Raw genomic sequence first — 16766 nt, forward strand, 5'->3', positions numbered from 1 at the left:
GTACCTACTCCACCACAAGGACTGCAGTGGTTGGAGGTGATGGTTCACGGCCATCTTCTCAAGTGCATTTAGCAATGGGAAGTATTACAAAAGCAAAATATTGACTGCTGGATATCTGAAATAAAAACAGAAGATGCTGGAAATATCCAGCAAGTCTGGTAACATCTGTGAAAGGAAGAAAACTGAGTTAGTGTTTCAAGTTCTGACCTATCGTCTGAACGAAGAGCTCTGATGAATGTAGACTCACTGGGGGGCTGGGTGTAAAAGGAGGGAGTGGAGGGGGTTGTATGGGGGAATGGAGGCAATTGTGCATGTTTAACTGTTGCTGTTGTTGTTTGCTCGTTTCTGTTCTTCATATATTTGAAAATAACTCCAATAAAATATTTTTAGAAATGTATCCTATTGCCTTGTTTATCCTGACCAAGTACATTACATCACATTTATCCAGATTGAAGTCTATATGCCATTGATCAGCTCATCTGACTAGCCCGTCTATACCTTCCTGTAATCTAGGGCAATCCACCTCTCTATAAAGATGCAGGCCCATCTGCCGGGAATTTTCAGCATTCGGTTTTTATTCTGGTAAATAAATGCTGGCTTTGTCAGCAATTCCCCCCGTCCCAGGAATGAATTTTAAAAAAACAACCTTCTTTTTAATCTAGATAAAACGCTGAATGGGTCAGGATGCTACCAAGCAATACCTACGTGGCAACAATCTCCTCACAGACAACACACAGCTCAAAACTTTATCATCACTTTGATCCAAGCACAGGTACAAGAGCCATCGCAAATCAATGTTAACTGATGCCATGTCACGGAATTTCCCATTAACAGTTGACAGTGTGGCCATTCACCTGAAGTTAAACAGGACCAGCTATATCAACCAGACTAGTGTTCTGACAATATTGCAACGTCTATACCTTGGAACTCCCTACCTAACATCATTATGTGAGCCCCATGATCAAAGAAGCACTGGCAGCTTAAGGAAGCCCCTCCGCCAATCATGAGAGGGGAAGTGGCAGTTTAAGAAAGCCAGCACCCCCGCCCCCCCCCCCCACCACCAGAGGGACCATAGTAGTTTGTTTCCCACCACATTTTCAAGACACTAGAAATGGGTAAACGGGCAGCACGGTGGCACGGTGGGTTAGCACTGCTGCCTCACGGCGCCGAGGTCTCAGGTTCGATCCCGGCTCTGGGTCACTGTCCGTGTGGAGTTTGCACGTTCTCCTAGTGTTTCGGCCCCACAACCCAAAAATGTGCAAGCTACGTGGATTGGCCACGCTAAATTGCCCCTTAATTGGAAAAAATGTTGGGTGACTCTAAATTTTGGGGGGAAATGGGTAAAAAAAAAAATACAACTTTGCCTATGTGTTTACTTCAAGGAGCTTTTTTCAAAAATTCTTAAAGCTCCTCATTGCATACTTATCAAGTCATGACTACAACATTGATATTTATCGATGCCACACTGGGAGTCTAAAATAGACTGGAGATACCCAAAAAACAAATCAACAAGTGAGGTTGATAAAAGATTTTTTCAATTTTTTTTAAATCGCCAAAAGTCTCAAAGTGCGTAAGAGCCAATGGAACACTTCTCAAGTGGAGTCACTGTTGTAATGTAGGAAACTGCACACAGCAAACTGTTACAACCAACCACATGATAATGACCAGATAATCTGTTTTGTGATGTTGAAGGATAAAGTTTGGTCAGGCCAGTGGGGCCAGTTCCATAGTGAAGCTCTACCAGCAATTCGCAGCAAGCCCAAGAACAGAACAGTGCCGTTGCAACAATGCAAACAATTTTTAAAGAACATTAATTGTAGATAAATATTTGCACCAGCATAAACATACTGAGCTGTGATCCAGCTTTTTAGTTTAAGTTATTCTCATTTACCCATTTCCTCTGGATCTTTATGCTTCTTCCTTTTCACAAGCCGAGCAATGTTCAAAACAAAATGACCGCAAAAATTGCAAACAAAAAAAGCTCACTGTTTTGAAAATAATTCATACCCACCAACACCAAGTTATAAAGGTTTGCTCAAAAGGGTCTAGAAACAAGTATGTTTTGGGTTGGGAGCTGAAACGAAGGAGATAGAACAAGGCATGGAGGAACTCCGCAAAGCAACTTGAAAAAATATTAAAAGGCATTTTGAAGCGAGTGCATGTGGGCTGTTTGCGATTAGCGTGGAGTTTCTTAGATGGACAATCATACTCTTTAGCAAGTGATTGCCAAAGAAGAAGATTAGCATGGAGAATCAGGGTAGTCAGTGCTTGACAATATTTTCCTTTCTCAAGTCTAATCAAATCCTTGTCAAAGGAGCTTACAGAGCAAACATGCAAAACCAAATACAGATAGCTACTATTTGAAATATTACTTCTGCAAAGAGCAAAACCTTTTCTGAACATGAGCTATGATTAATGAAAATAATGGCAGGTTCACGATATCAAGAATACAACACAATTATTATAAAGACTTTTTAATTTGCTGTTTCAATTTGGGTTGTCCACACCATATAACCCATTCAGTAGGAAACCAGAACAGGAAGGAGGAAAGACAAACAGGAATGTTCAATTTTGGTTATGTTTTGCTTCAAGCTAAAAACGGGGGGGGGGGAGGAGAGAGAGAATAGATTCAGTCTTGCTTACAGAACGGATGACTGCAACAAAATTGACCAAACAAATCAATTATATCTCAAAATCATCTTTTGATATGAAGAACCTATGTAATGGGCGGCACGGTAGCACAGTGGTTAGCACTGTTGCTTCACAGCGCCAGGGTCTCGGGTTCGATTCCCTGCTGGGTCACTGTCTGTGCGGAGTCTGCATGTTCTCCCCGTGTCTGCGTGGGTTTCCTCCGGGTGCTCCGGTTTCCTCACACAAGTCCCGAAAGACGTGCTGTTAGGTGAATTGGACATTCTGAATTCCCCCTCCGTGTACCCGAACAGGTGCCAGAGTGTGGCGACTAGGGACTTTTCACAGTAACTTCATTGCAATGTTAATGTAAGCCTACTTGTGACAATAATAAAGATTATTATGTGCTTGTGCAAAAAGGAAAATGAATTAAAGCCGATTGAATTTGGACAGGAAATTCCAATCTTAGAACAACACAAAAGGCAGCATGCACCAGATTTGATGGCGGCCTCACAAAGGCTGGCAGAGTATGGCAATAGGGCAAGCAGTTTGTTGGCATTTCACTTAAGAAAGCAGCAATCATGTATTATAGTTCCAAAACTGAAGTCACAGACACCCAATCACTTCTTATCCAAACCAAAACAAATCACTTTTGTCTTTGCTGATTTCTATAGGAAATTATACAAGGATTCTAATACCTGTCAGAGTGCGAGGAAAATGAATGATTTTCTACAAAGCATCAATCTGACAAGGTTGTCAGAAAGAAGTGTTAGGGAATTAGATAAAACAATCACTGATTGCAAATTGATGAGCACTTAAAAGACAATAAAAGTTCTGGCCCTGATGGTTATATAAATGGTTTTCACAAAACCTGGAAAGACATTTAAAAAAAAATTAATTTATGTGATGTGGGCGTCGCTGGTTAGGTCAGCGTTTATTGCCCATCCTTAGTTGCCCTTCAGAAGGTGGTGGTGAGCTGCCTTCTTGAATCGCTGCAGTCCTCGGGGTGTAGGTACATCCACTATGCTGTTAGGGAGGGAGTTCCAGGATGTTGCCTCAGCGACAGTGAAGGAGCGGTGATATATTTCCAAATCAGGATGGTGAGTGACTTGGAGGGGAACCTCCAGGTGGTGAGGTTCCCAGGTATCTGCTGCTCTTGTCCTTCCAGACGGTAGTGGTTGTGGGTTTGGAAGGTGTTGTCGAAGGAACCTTGGTGAGTTACTGCAGGGCATCTTGTAGATGGTACACATGGCTGCCACTATTCCTCGGTGGTTTCAATGTTTGTGGAAGGAGGAGCAATTAAGCGGGGCTGCTTTGTCCTGGATAGTGTTGAGCTTCTTGAGTGTTGTTGGAGCTGCACCCATCCAGGCAAGTGGAGAGCATTCCATTACACTCCTGACTTGTGCCTTGTAGATGGTAGACAGGCTTTGGGGGCCAGGAGGTGAGTTACTCACCGTAGGATTCCCAGCCTTTGATCTACCTTGGTAGCACAGCATTAAAGTGGCTAGTCCAGTTCAGTTTCTGATCAATGGCAACCTCCAGGATGTTGATTGTGGGGGATTCAGCGATGGTAATGCCATTAAATGTCAAGGGGCGATGGTTAGATTCTCTCTTGTAGGAGATGGTCATTGCCTGGCACTTATGTGGCACGAATGTAACTTGCCACTTGTCAGCACAAGCCTGGATACTGTCCAGGTCTTGCTGCATTTGGACAGGGACTGCTTCATTATCTGAGGAGTCGCGAATGGTGCTGAACATTGTGCAGTCATCCACAAACATCTTCACTTCTGATCTGGTGATGGAAGGGAGGTCGTTGATGAAGCAGCTGAAGGTGGTTGGACCGAGGACACTACCCTGAGGAACTCCTGCAGTGATGTCCTGGAACTGAGATGACTGACCTCCAACCACCACAACAATCTTCCTTTGTGCCAGGTATGACTCCAGCCTGCGAAGAGTTTTGCCCCCGATTCCCACTGACTCCAGTTTAGCTGGGGCTCCTTGATGCCATCCTTAGTCAAATGCTGCCTTGATGTCAAGGGCAGTCATTCTCACCTCACCACAGCTCTGATATTCAGCTCTTTTTTTGTCCATGTTTGAACCAAGGCTGTAGTCGGGTCAGGAGCTGAGTGACTCTGGCGGAACCCAAATTGAATGTCCATGAGCAGGTTATTGCTGAGTAAAGCCACTTGATAGCACTGTTGATGGCTCCTTCCATCACTTTGTTGATGATGGAGTAGACGGATAGGGCGATAATTGACTGGGTTGGATTTATCCTGTTTCTTGTGTACATAGAAGATGTTGTGCCGAGCTTTGTCCAAAACCAAGATCAAGCTATCCCACTCCCTGTCATTCTGGTGTGCTCCATGTGCCGATCCAATAACTACTTGAAAGTTCCTAAAGTGTCCGACTCCACTATCACAGCAGGCAGTCCATTCCACACCCTAACCACTCTCTGACTAAAGAACCTACCTCGGACATCCCTCCTATATCTCCCACCCTGAACCTTATAGTTATGCCCCCTTGTAACAGCTACATCCACCCGAGGAAATAGTCTCTGAACGTCCACTCTATCTATCCCCCTCATCATCTTATAAACCTCTATTAAGTCGCCTCTGATCCTCCTCCGCTCCAAAGAGAAAAGCCCTAGCTCCCTCAACCTTTCCTCATAAGACCTATCCTTTTTTTATTTATAAATTAGGACAAAACTGGGCAATTTTCCACATTGCTGGGTAGATGCCAGTGTTGTAGCTGTACTGGAACAGCTTGGCTAGGGGTGTAGCAAGTTCTGGAGCACAAGTCTTCAGTACTATTGCTGGGATATTGTCAGGGCCCAGAGCCTTTGCAGTATCCAGAGCCTTCAGCCGTTTCTTGATACCACGTGAGTGAATCGTATTGGCTGAAGACTGACATCTGTGATGCTGGGGACCTCCGGAGGAGACTGAGATGGCTCATCCACTCAGCACTTCTGGCTGAAGATTGTTGTGAATGTCTCAGCCTTGTCTTTTACACAAATATGCTGGGCTCCTTCATCATTGAGGATGGGGATATTTGTGGAGCCTCCTCCTCCAGTGAGTTGTTTAATTTCCCATCATCATTCACGGCTCGCTGTGGCAGGACTGCAGAGCTTATATCTGATGCGTTCATTGTGGAATCGCTTAGCTCGGTCTATTACTTGCTGCTTATACTGTTTGGCACACAAGTAGTCCTGTGTTTTAGCTTCACAAGGTTTACACCTCATTTTTCAGTGTGCCTGATGGTGTTCCTGGCAAGCTCTCCTGCATGCTTCATTGAACCAGGGTTGATCCCCTGGCTTGGGGGTATATGCCAGGCCATGAGGTTGCAGATTGTGGTTGAATACAATTCTGCTGCTGCTGCCCACAGCGCCTCATGGATGCCCAGCCTTATACCTTCACTTTGATATGCCTATCACTCACTAGAAACTGGATCATTGTCTTCTTTGTGGGGAGATGCAGTCATAACGGTAATCCATAAGGAGGGTAAGGACCCAACAGAGTTTGGGTCATAGCGCCATATATCGTTAGTTCATTGTGATTTGAAAGTTCTAACATTAATACTAGCCCATAGAGTAAATTGAATAATTACTGAGGTTATACACTCAGATCAAACTGGATTTAAAACAGGGCATTACTCTAGAGACAATCTCCACAGCCTTTGAAATACCCTGACATGCCCAAAGTAGTGGAGTAGAGGCCATGATATTATCTTTAGACTCTGATAAGGCGTTTGATCGTGTGTCATGGACGTACCCATTTCAAACATTAGTCCGCCTGGGGTTTGGACCTAAATTTGTGAAATGGATCTAGATTCTATTCCAGCCTCTGTTGGAGCGAATGGTCATATATCTAAAACCTTTGAGTTGGAGAGGGGGAAGACAGAGTTATCCTCTGTCGTCTCTTCGGTTTGCAATATGTATAGAGCCTTTAACACAAATGGAGAGAGGCAATAAGAACATAAACGGTATTATGGTTGGAGAAGTGGAGCACAAGTTGTTGTTATATGCCGATGATGTACTACTTACACTTCTCATATCATTCAGCACAATATTTTATCTGAAAGAGAGTATTAAAACGTTTGGCTATTATTCAAAGTACAAAGTTAACATTGATAAAAATGAAGCAATGGAAATGTGGACAGATCCCCAACTATATTAAGACACAAAGTGCCTTTAAATGGCCTAGTTGGGATGGCACGATGGCACGGTAGCTAGCATTGCTGCCTCACAGCTCCAGGGACCAGGGTTCAATTCTGACCTCGGGACACTATCTGTGCGGAGTTTGCACTTTCTCTCCGTGACTGCGTGGGTTTCCTCCAGGTGCTCCGGTTTCCTCCCACAGTCCAAAGATGTGCAGGTTAGGTGGATTGGCCATGATAAAATTGCCCCTTAGTGTCCAAAAGGTTAGGTTGTTACTGGGTTACGGGGATAGGGTGGAGGTGTGGGCTTAAGTAGGGTGCTCTTTCCAAAGGCCGGTGCAGACTTGATGGGCCGAATGGCCTCCTTCTGCACTGTAAATTCTAAATACCTCAGTATTCTTATCCCACGATCAATTATTAAAATATATGGAGCAAATTATACCAGTATCATTACCGGATTAAGAGTAATCTATATTGATGACTCACTCTGTCCCTCTCTTTGTTAGGGTGCATTGGAACTATTAGGGCGACGTGTACGTGTTCCAGATACTACCTATTATGATGCCAAAATCTGCATTCAACATGCTGGATCGTCTGATCTCACATTTCATATGGCAAGGAAAATGACCCAGAGTGCGATTTTAAACATTCTACTTTACAAAGCCAGAAGGATGATTAGCACTCTGCAAGGGCCCTTCATGTTGATTCCCTTATTGCCCTTTTCTTTTATTTTGCCGTTATCCCTTATGATCCACGGATGTTGGCTGTTTAATGAACATATACCTTCAGGCCGAGCACATAGCCCTGTTTTGTACAGTGGGGAGCTTTGCTCGCCGGAACTCCCCGTTATTTCAAATGGTGTCCCGATCTCCAAGGCCCCCAAAACAATCCCCGACCTCCTCCCCTCCCGCCCTCGGCCAGCCTGAACGCACTATGAAAGGATCCTCCGCTGAGAAGCATGGCCAATGAAAATCGGGGAACCTTGCTACCGGGATCTACCTTGCTCGCGACACCTCGCAAGAGGCATGGCGAGCAGGTAGATCCAGGGAGCAAGGTCTCCCGGCTTTTATTGAACACACTGCACCGCGGCCGTCGGAATCACACTCGAAGGCTCTATTGGGATAGGATATTCAAAACATTGACCGAGGTGTTCCACATGAACATCCTAGACTTCCCAAACTACTCTACTGGGGACAATTTCAAAAGGGATAAAGGGGAAAAAATATTTGCAAGTTTTGTTTATAGCTGCCATTAAAGTATTACCCTCAATTGGCTGAAACCCACGTGACCAACCTACGAATCCTGATTATCTCAGGTCAGCGAGATATTTGAGACAGAAAGAATCACGCATGCATTACGTTTACGAAGTGAAAAATTATTTCAAAGGTGGATCCCATTAATGGGAATATTGTTCACATGTACTAATCCACGGAGAGCACCCCCATCCCACCTGCAGTCCTATCCCAACCTAATAACACATGCCTGTACATGCAACTTGAATCTTTAAATTAATCGTGCCTTTGTAACATTGTTCCTTTTATATTTCTGTCACTAGTATCGATGATCGGGCAGCATGGTGGCGCAGTGGTTAGCATTGCTGCCTCACGGCGCCGAGGTCCCAGGTTCGATCCCGGCTTTGGGTCACTGTCCATGTGAAGTTTGCACATTCTCCCGTGTTTGCATGGGTCTCACCCCCACAACCCAAAGATGTGCAGGGTAGGTGGATTGGCCACACAAAATTGGCCCTTAATTGGAAAAAAATGAATTGGGTATTCTTAAATTTATTTGTTAAATAGTATCGATGATTAATGGATTGTCCAATTATAATCCTTTTGACTATGTTAATCTTTTATATCTTTGATTTGAGGTAAAGAAAAACAATGTAAAAAAAACAAGTTTAAAAAAATATCTGGCCAAACTTCAGTTTTACAATCGTGTCCCGTTGTTCTAGATTCTCCTGAAGGGGGAAAAATATTCGCTGTCTGAAAGCATTTAATTAGTACCTTTCACAACCGGAAAATGTTCTAAAGTACTTTACAGCAAATTAAGTAATTTTGAAATGTGGCAATGAATGTATGTAAAGCAAGGTCCCACAAACAATAATGTGATCATGATGAGACAAAACTGAAAATGGTCAAGCGGTAAATATTGCTCAGGACATAATCATTTGATTGTTGTAAACATCTCAATTAGATACCCTTCAACCGTCTTAATTCAAGGAAATACCATTCAAGTATATACAAGCTGTTTTCCGAATTCAGGACCTTCAGCCCTGGTATTATTTTGGGAATCTGGCATTGCATCCTTCAAAATCAATACATGGTTGCTGAAACATGAAAACCAGAAGTGAATGCAATACTCTAGAGGGGTACCAGCCAAGACTCTGGACAACTGAAGAATGACTTCCTCTCCTTCACATTCCAAACTCTTGAACTACAAGTCAAACATTCCAAGAGCCTGTTTGATTCTTTTCTTACCCATGCACTAACTTTCCATGATTCATGACACACTTGGATACTCAAATCCTTTTGTTCTTCCAGTTTCCAATCATTCGACATGAAGAAAATAGTCTAACTTGTCTTTCTGGGATCCAAGGTGAAAAGTCTCACTCTTCCATATCTCTCACAGCACAATCACAAATGGCAGTTCTCCTGTTATCCTGGTCAATTTATCTTACTCAACTAATAGAAAATCCTAAATAACTGATTGTTGAGAGTCTGACTCTCACTTTAACAAGTGAGTGCATCGATCAATTAAGCATTTGACTATAAAATTTCATATCAATCCATGTATTTATTCTCAAAGTGGAGAAATGTGGTTCACAAATGACAACACATCCTAGAAGTACTGGAAGAGGTTTAGTTACAAAACAACAATAATTCTCTAACCCGATATTCACCTCCCAGTGAACTAACTGCTTCCACCAAAAGTGAACCAAATATATCACACAAGATATTATGGCCAGCTGTAGCTTTGTGTTGGTTTTGAACTCTTCTAGAACATTTTCTTTTACATGGAAATGAACTGAAGTTTCTACTGTTTGAAATTTATATATACACTCGCCGTATCTTCAACTTCAGGAACAAAAACAGATCACGAAAGAACCAGTGAGGGTGCCACTGAGGAGGAAGTGAGAATACAGCAAAAAGCCAAGGCAGGCAACAGGATGAATAAGCTTTGGCGCAATGTACCTTTTTCCAAGCACTAATGTTATATGTGAAAGATTTCCTCCTGTTTTTAAGACCATAAGACATAGGAGCAGAATTAGGCCACTCGGCCCATCGTGTCTGCTCCGCCATTCAATCATAGCTGATATTTTCTCATCCCCATTCTCCTGCCTTCTCCCCATAACCCCTGATCCCCTTATTGATCAAGAACCTATCTATCTCTGTCTTAAAGACACTCAGTGATTTGGCCTCCACAGCCATCTGCGGCAAATAGTTCCACAGATTCACCACTCTCTGGCTGAAGAAATTCCTCCTCATCTCTGTTTTAAAGGATCAGCCCTTTAATCTGAGATGGTGTCCTCTAGTTCTAGTTATTCCTACAAGTGGAAACATCCTCTCCACGTCCACTCTATCCAGGCCCCGCAGTATCCTGTAAGTTTCAATAAGATCCCGCCTCATCCTTCTAAATTCCAACGAGTACAGACCCAGAGTCCTCAACCGCTCCTCATACGACAAGTTCTTCATTCCAGGGATCATTCGTGTGAACCTCCTCTGGACCCTTTCCAAAGCCACATTCTACTCCATCTGGCACTTCCTTTTCCCACTCTCCTAGCCTGTCCTCCAAGTCCTTCTGCAGCCCACCTGTTTCCTCAATACTGTCAATATGTCCCTCTACATATCTTCGTATTATATGCAAACTTAACAACAATGCCTTCCGTTCCCTCTTCCAGATGATTACTGTATATTGTGAAATGTTGTGGTCCTAGCACCGAGCCCTGAGGTACACCATTCGTCACCAGTGGAGCTCCGAGGTACACCACTCGTCACCGGCTGCCATCCTGAAAAAGACCCCTTTATTCCCACTCTCTGCCTTCTGCCAATCAGCCAATCCTCTATCCATGCCAGGATCTTATCCTGAACACCATGGGCTCTTAACTTATTTAACAGTCTCCTATGCGGCACCTTCTCAAAGGCCTTCTGGAAAACTAAATAAATCACGTCCGCTGGTTGTCTAACTTCCTTGTTACTTCCTGTAACTTCCTTGTTACTTCCTCAAAGAACAGGTTTGTCAGAAAGAAACCTAGATTAATTTTCCATTTTGTTGTGACAAAAATCAAGAGGAACATAATTGTCTATTCCTGGTTTATCCTTCACTAGAACAAACAAAGAACAAAGAAATGTACAGCACAGGAACAGGCCCTTCGGCCCTCCAAGCCCGTGCCGACCATACTGCCCGACTAAACTACAATCTTCTACACTTCCTGGGTCCGTATCCTTCTATTCCCATCCTATTCATATATTTGTCAAGATGCCCCTTAAATGTCCCTATCGTCCCTGCCTCCACTACCTCCTCCGGTAGTGAGTTCCAGGCACCCACTACCCTCTGCGTAAAAAAACTTGCCTCGTACATCTACTCTAAACTTTGCCCCTCTCACCTTAAACCTATGCCCCCTAGTAATTGACCCCTCTACCCTGGGGAAAAGCCTCTGACTATCCACTCTGTCTATGCCCCTCATGATTTTGTATACCTCTATCAGGTCGCCCCTCAACCTCCTTCGTTCCAGTGAGAACAAACCGAGTTTATTCAATCGCTCCTCATAGCTTATGCCCTCCATACCAGGCAACATTCTGGTAAATCTCTTCTGCACCCTCTCTAAAGCCTCCACATCCTTCTGGTAGTGTGGCGACCAGAATTGAACACTATACTCCAAGTGTGGCCTAACTAAGGTTCTATACAGCTGCAACATGACTTGCCAATTCTTATACTCAATGCCCCGGCCAATGAAGGCAAGCATGCCGTATGCCTTCTTGACTACCTTCTCCACCTGTGTGGCCCCTTTCAGTGATCTGTGGACCTGTACTCCTAGATCTCTTTGACTTTCAATACTCTTGAGGGTTCTACCATTAACTGTATATTCCCTACCTGCATTAGCCCTTCCAAAATGCATTACCTCACATTTGTCCAGGTTAAACTCCATCTGCCATCTCTCCGCCCAAGTCTCCAGACAATCTAAATCCTGCTGTATCCTCAGACAGTCCTCATCGCTATCCGCAATTCCACCAACCTTTGTGTCGTCTGCAAACTTACTAATCAGACCAGTTACATTTTCCTCCAAATCATTTATATATACTACAAAGAGCAAAGGTCCCAGCACTGATCCCTGTGGAACACCACTGGTCACAGCCCTCCAATTAGAAAAGCATCCCTCCATTGCTACCCTCTGCCTTCTATGGCCTAGCCAGTTCTGTATCCACCTTGCCAGCTCACCCCTGATCCCGTGTGACTTCACCTTTTGTACTAGTCTACCATGAGGGACCTTGTCAAAGGCCTTACTGAAGTCCATATAGACAACATCTACTGCCCTACCTGCATCAATCATCTTAGTGACCTCCTCGAAAAACTCTATCAAGTTAGTGAGACACGACCTCCCCTTCACAAAACCGTGCTGCCTCTCACTAATACGTCCATTTGCTTCCAAATGGGAGTAGATCCTGTCTCGAAGAATTCTCTCCAGTAATTTCCCTACCACTGAAGTAAGGCACACCGGCCTGTAGTTCCCGGGATTATCCCTGCCACCCTTCTTAAACAGAGGAACAACATTGGCTATTCTCCAGTCCTCCGGGACATCCCCTGAAGACAGCGAGGATCCAAAGATTTCTGTCAAGGCCTCAGCAATTTCCTCTCCAGCCTCCTTCAGTATTCTGGGGTAGATCCCATCCGGCCCTGGGGACTTATCTACCTTAATATTTTTTAAGACACCCAACACCTCGTCTTTTTGGATCACAATGTGACCCAGGCTATCTACACCCCCTTCTCCAGACTCAACATCTACCAATTCCTTCTCTTTGGTGAATACTGATGCAAAGTATTCATTTAGTACCTCGCCCATTTCCTCTGGCTCCACACATAGATTCCCTTGCCTATCCTTCAGTGGGCCAACCCTTTCCCTGGCTACCCTCTTGCTTTTTATGTAAGTGTAAAAAGCCTTGGGATTTTCCTTAACCCTATTTGCCAATGACTTTTCATGACCCCTTCTAGCCCTCCTGACTCCTTGCTTAAGTTCCTTCCTACTTTCCTTATATGCCACACAGGCTTCGTCTGTTCCCAGCCTTTTAGCCCTGACAAATGCCTCCTTTTTCTTTTTGACGAGGCCTACAATATCACTCGTCATCCAAGGTTCCCGAAAATTGCCGTATTTATCTTTCTTCCTCACAGGAACATGCCTGTCCTGTATTCCTTTCAACTGACACTTGAAAGCCTCCCACATGTCAGATGTTGATTTGCCCTCAAACATCCGCCCCCAATCTATGTTCTTCAGTTCCCGCCTAATATTGTTATAATTAGCCTTCCCCCAATTTAGCACATTCATCCTCGGACCACTCTTATCCTTGTCCACCAGTACTTTAAAACTTACTGAATTGTGGTCACTGTTACCGAAATGCTCCCCTACTGAAACATCTACCACCTGGCCGGGCTCATTCCCCAATACCAGGTCCAGTACCGCCCCTTCCCTAGTTGGACTGTTTACATATTGTTTTAAGAAGCCCTCCTGGATGCTCCTTACAAACTCTGCCCCGTCTAAGCCCCTGGCACTAAGTGAGTCCCAGTCAATATTGGGGAAGTTGAAGTCTCCCATCACCACAACCCTGTTGTTTTTACTCTTTTCCAAAATCTGTCTACCTATCTGCTCCTCTATCTCCCGCTGGCTGTTGGGAGGCCTGTAGTATACCCCCAACATTGTGACTGCACCCTTCTTATTCCTGATCTCTACCCATATAGCCTCACTGCCCTCTGAGGTGTCCTCTCGCTGTATAGCTGTGATACTCTCCTGAACAAGTAGCGCAACTCCGCCTCCCCTTTTACATCCCCCTCTATCCCGCCTGAAACATCTAAATCCTGGAACGTTTAGCTGCCAATCCTGCCCTTCCCTCAACCAGGTCTCTGTAATGGCAACAACATCATAGTTCCAAGTAGTAATCCACTTCTGAATATTGAGTACAATGCAAGCATATCTGTGTTCAAGATCATAACAGTAAGAAGTCTTACAACACCAGGTTAAAGTCCATTGTTTCAAACACTAGCTTTCGGAGCACTGCTCCTTCCTCCGGTGAATGAAGAGGTATGTTCCAGAAACATATATACAGACAAATTCAAAGATGCAAGACAATGCTTCGAATGCGAGCATTTGAAGGTAATTAAGTCTTTACAGATCCAGAGATAGGGGTAACACCAGGTTAAAGAAGTGTGAATTGTCTCAAGCCAGGACAGTGGTAAGATTTCGCAAGCCCAGGCCAGATGGTGGGGGATGAAGGTAATTAAGTGTTTACAGATCCTGGAACATACCTTTTCATTCGCCTGAGGAAGGAGCAGTGCTCCGAAAGCTAGTGTTTGAAACAAACCTGTTGGACTTTAACCTGGTGTTGTAAGACTTCTTACTGTGCTCACCCCAGTCCAACACCGGTATCTCCGCATCAAGATCATAACATTAGCTCAACTACCACGGTTAGATTGAGCCTATAATACCTCTTTCAGCATGAAGAAGTATTCGTGAGAGTGAAACTCTTGCAAAAAGGGTCACTTCCAAAAATTGAACAATACTAGAAACAAGTGAACAAAACAAGTGTAAAGGAATACAACAACAAGCTATTTATTCATGCTTTGTTTAAATCTTGATAGAATGTGGCCATCGCATTTGCACTGTGAGGAACTTTATTCCAGGTTGTAGCAGATTGTTGAGGGCCATACTCCCAGTACCCATCCATCTTATATAAATTTTTACACCAGTCGCTATCACAGATCCAGCAATATCATAGTTGGAAAGTAGGCAAAGGCCCAGTCACGCAGAGAATAGCAAGTCTCCCGGGGGGGGGGGGGGGGGGGGGGGGGGTCACAGATGGAAAATAGCGGGTCACAAGTGGCTCTCAAGTCGCATTATGAACATCACAGATTTAAATGACAACGTTCAAGTTCACAATTGGTGAAATACAGTTGTTAATGCATCTTTTCACTTATTCTATGAATTATAAAATCAATTTAACATACAACCTCAAGAGTAAACCAGAAGGATACATTTACACTGCAACTTTAATATTCAACTCTCCCGGTTGGCAATGGTCATAGCTCACAAACAGGACAGTTTGAAGTTGTGACTCCTCTCATACAATGTGAATTTACACATGAATGATTAACACGCTGGCAGCCCTAATCTTTTGCATGTTAACTCCTTCGGTGCACTTAAAGCTTCGGTGTTTAACTACGTTATCTCTTCATCAGCTGACATACAAACTAACCATAAAACATCAGAATTATCAACTCTTAAACCAATAATTGTAAATTTCTGAACACTGCAATGAAGCTCGAGATCCAAGTCTTTTAACTGCAGCCTGGAATAATTAAAACCGATGACAAAATGGGTTCCTGATTCCAGGAACAAGTGTAATTTGTAAGATTCAAAACGACAATGTATTCAGAAAACTAGTTAAACTTGCAGTTTGGCTGCTTTAAGTTAATATGTAGCAAGCTAGTAAAACCTTTTAAACTGCATTACAATTCACATTAAAATAAATAAATTACTGCCCCTTCACAGGTCCAAAGCACAGCATTTGAACATGCGGTAGTATTCCAATAAGTACATTGAAACAAAGTAATGCTTTATTCAGTTAACTTAAAAGAAAATCACACAAAAATGTCCCAAGAACTGGAATAAATTTATTTCATTGGAAATGCACACAACTAAATTGTCACCAACTAGTTGTCAACTACACATTGCTACCAACTTACAAGTTAGTTTTATGTACTTGTGGCACGAGAAAAGTAATAAAAAGCACAAATATTACTAAACAGAACTGTACCGCTTTCAGACAGTGCTGCAACTATTATCCACGGAATGCCTAGTGCAACAATACCATTCACTGTATTTATTTAGATTTTCAGAAACAATAGCTATTTTATTCAGATACAAATAAAAAAAGAGACTAGAATCCTTAATACTTGCAAGGAATACATTCTGCATTTTTTAAAAAAAGGATGTTCACAACATCTGCACTGTAAATTCTATGACTATGACTGTGAACATTTAACAAAGGCATAATAAAATGCTGTGAAGGAGGACGTGCACTCTTATTCAGTTAAATACAAGCATTTTAATAAGTTGCTAAGTCGGGTCAAACAGGGGGGGGGGGGGGGGGGGGAAAGAGAAGAAAGGAATATGCATATATAACGAGAAACATCACAAACAGAAAATAACAGCAGCGAGACACACATGGATAGGCCACAAAACCTGTGAGTACCTTATTTTCCTTGGAAGGTTCTGTGTCAGTGCTGGAAGGCCTGTTGAAACGGAATAGTGCACAAGCAGCAGAACAGATATCGATACCAGGATAGCTGAATTAATGACCACCGCCCCGCCAACAAAGCCAAACACAAACAGAAGCATGCAACCAGGACTCATGGCTCTGTGCTGGCATGGTTGTGTTCAGAGGCCAGAACACTGTGGGAAGGTTACACAGGGGTTGAGGGTGTATCCTTGGACTGAAAAATCTGTCACTCAACCACAGCCACAAAAGCGTGTGTTCGAAACAATGCCATCAGCACACCCAACGAGCTACATTCTGCAGCAGCTCACACAGAATGACATCATCCTGCTAATATTTAAAATCCAACGCCGATCACCTCAGCATCACTGCTGCAGCACTCGCAACCATCACTCCGTTATCCATCCCCGCACCCTCCGCAACTACCCTGCTGATTGGCTGCAAACATCCACAGCTTACATAATGCATGTACATAAAAGGAACCCTCATTGTTAAGCACAAATG

At 43.5% G+C, this 16766-nt stretch overlaps 1 protein-coding gene across 10 annotated transcripts in view; it reads right to left on the bottom strand.

Annotated features, from left to right (window-relative positions):
• Positions 1-16766, bottom strand: part of LOC140395721 (C-Jun-amino-terminal kinase-interacting protein 4-like) — a 272454-nt gene that overhangs the window by 111444 nt on the left and 144244 nt on the right. The window contains exon 1 of one of the 10 annotated variants that reach the window (XM_072483855.1): positions 16239-16623. The exons of 7 other annotated variants lie outside the window; for them this stretch is intronic. In XM_072483855.1, coding sequence (XP_072339956.1) covers positions 16239-16399 — 161 coding nt within the window. In that variant the 5' untranslated portion in view covers positions 16400-16623. Of the gene's footprint in view, positions 1-16238; positions 16624-16766 lie in introns of those variants that run through there. 2 more of the 10 variants (XM_072483856.1, XM_072483858.1) reach the window with 2 other exon arrangements.

This window comes from Scyliorhinus torazame, chromosome 18, assembly GCF_047496885.1.
Source record: "Scyliorhinus torazame isolate Kashiwa2021f chromosome 18, sScyTor2.1, whole genome shotgun sequence".
NCBI classification, from domain to species: domain Eukaryota; kingdom Metazoa; phylum Chordata; class Chondrichthyes; order Carcharhiniformes; family Scyliorhinidae; genus Scyliorhinus; species Scyliorhinus torazame.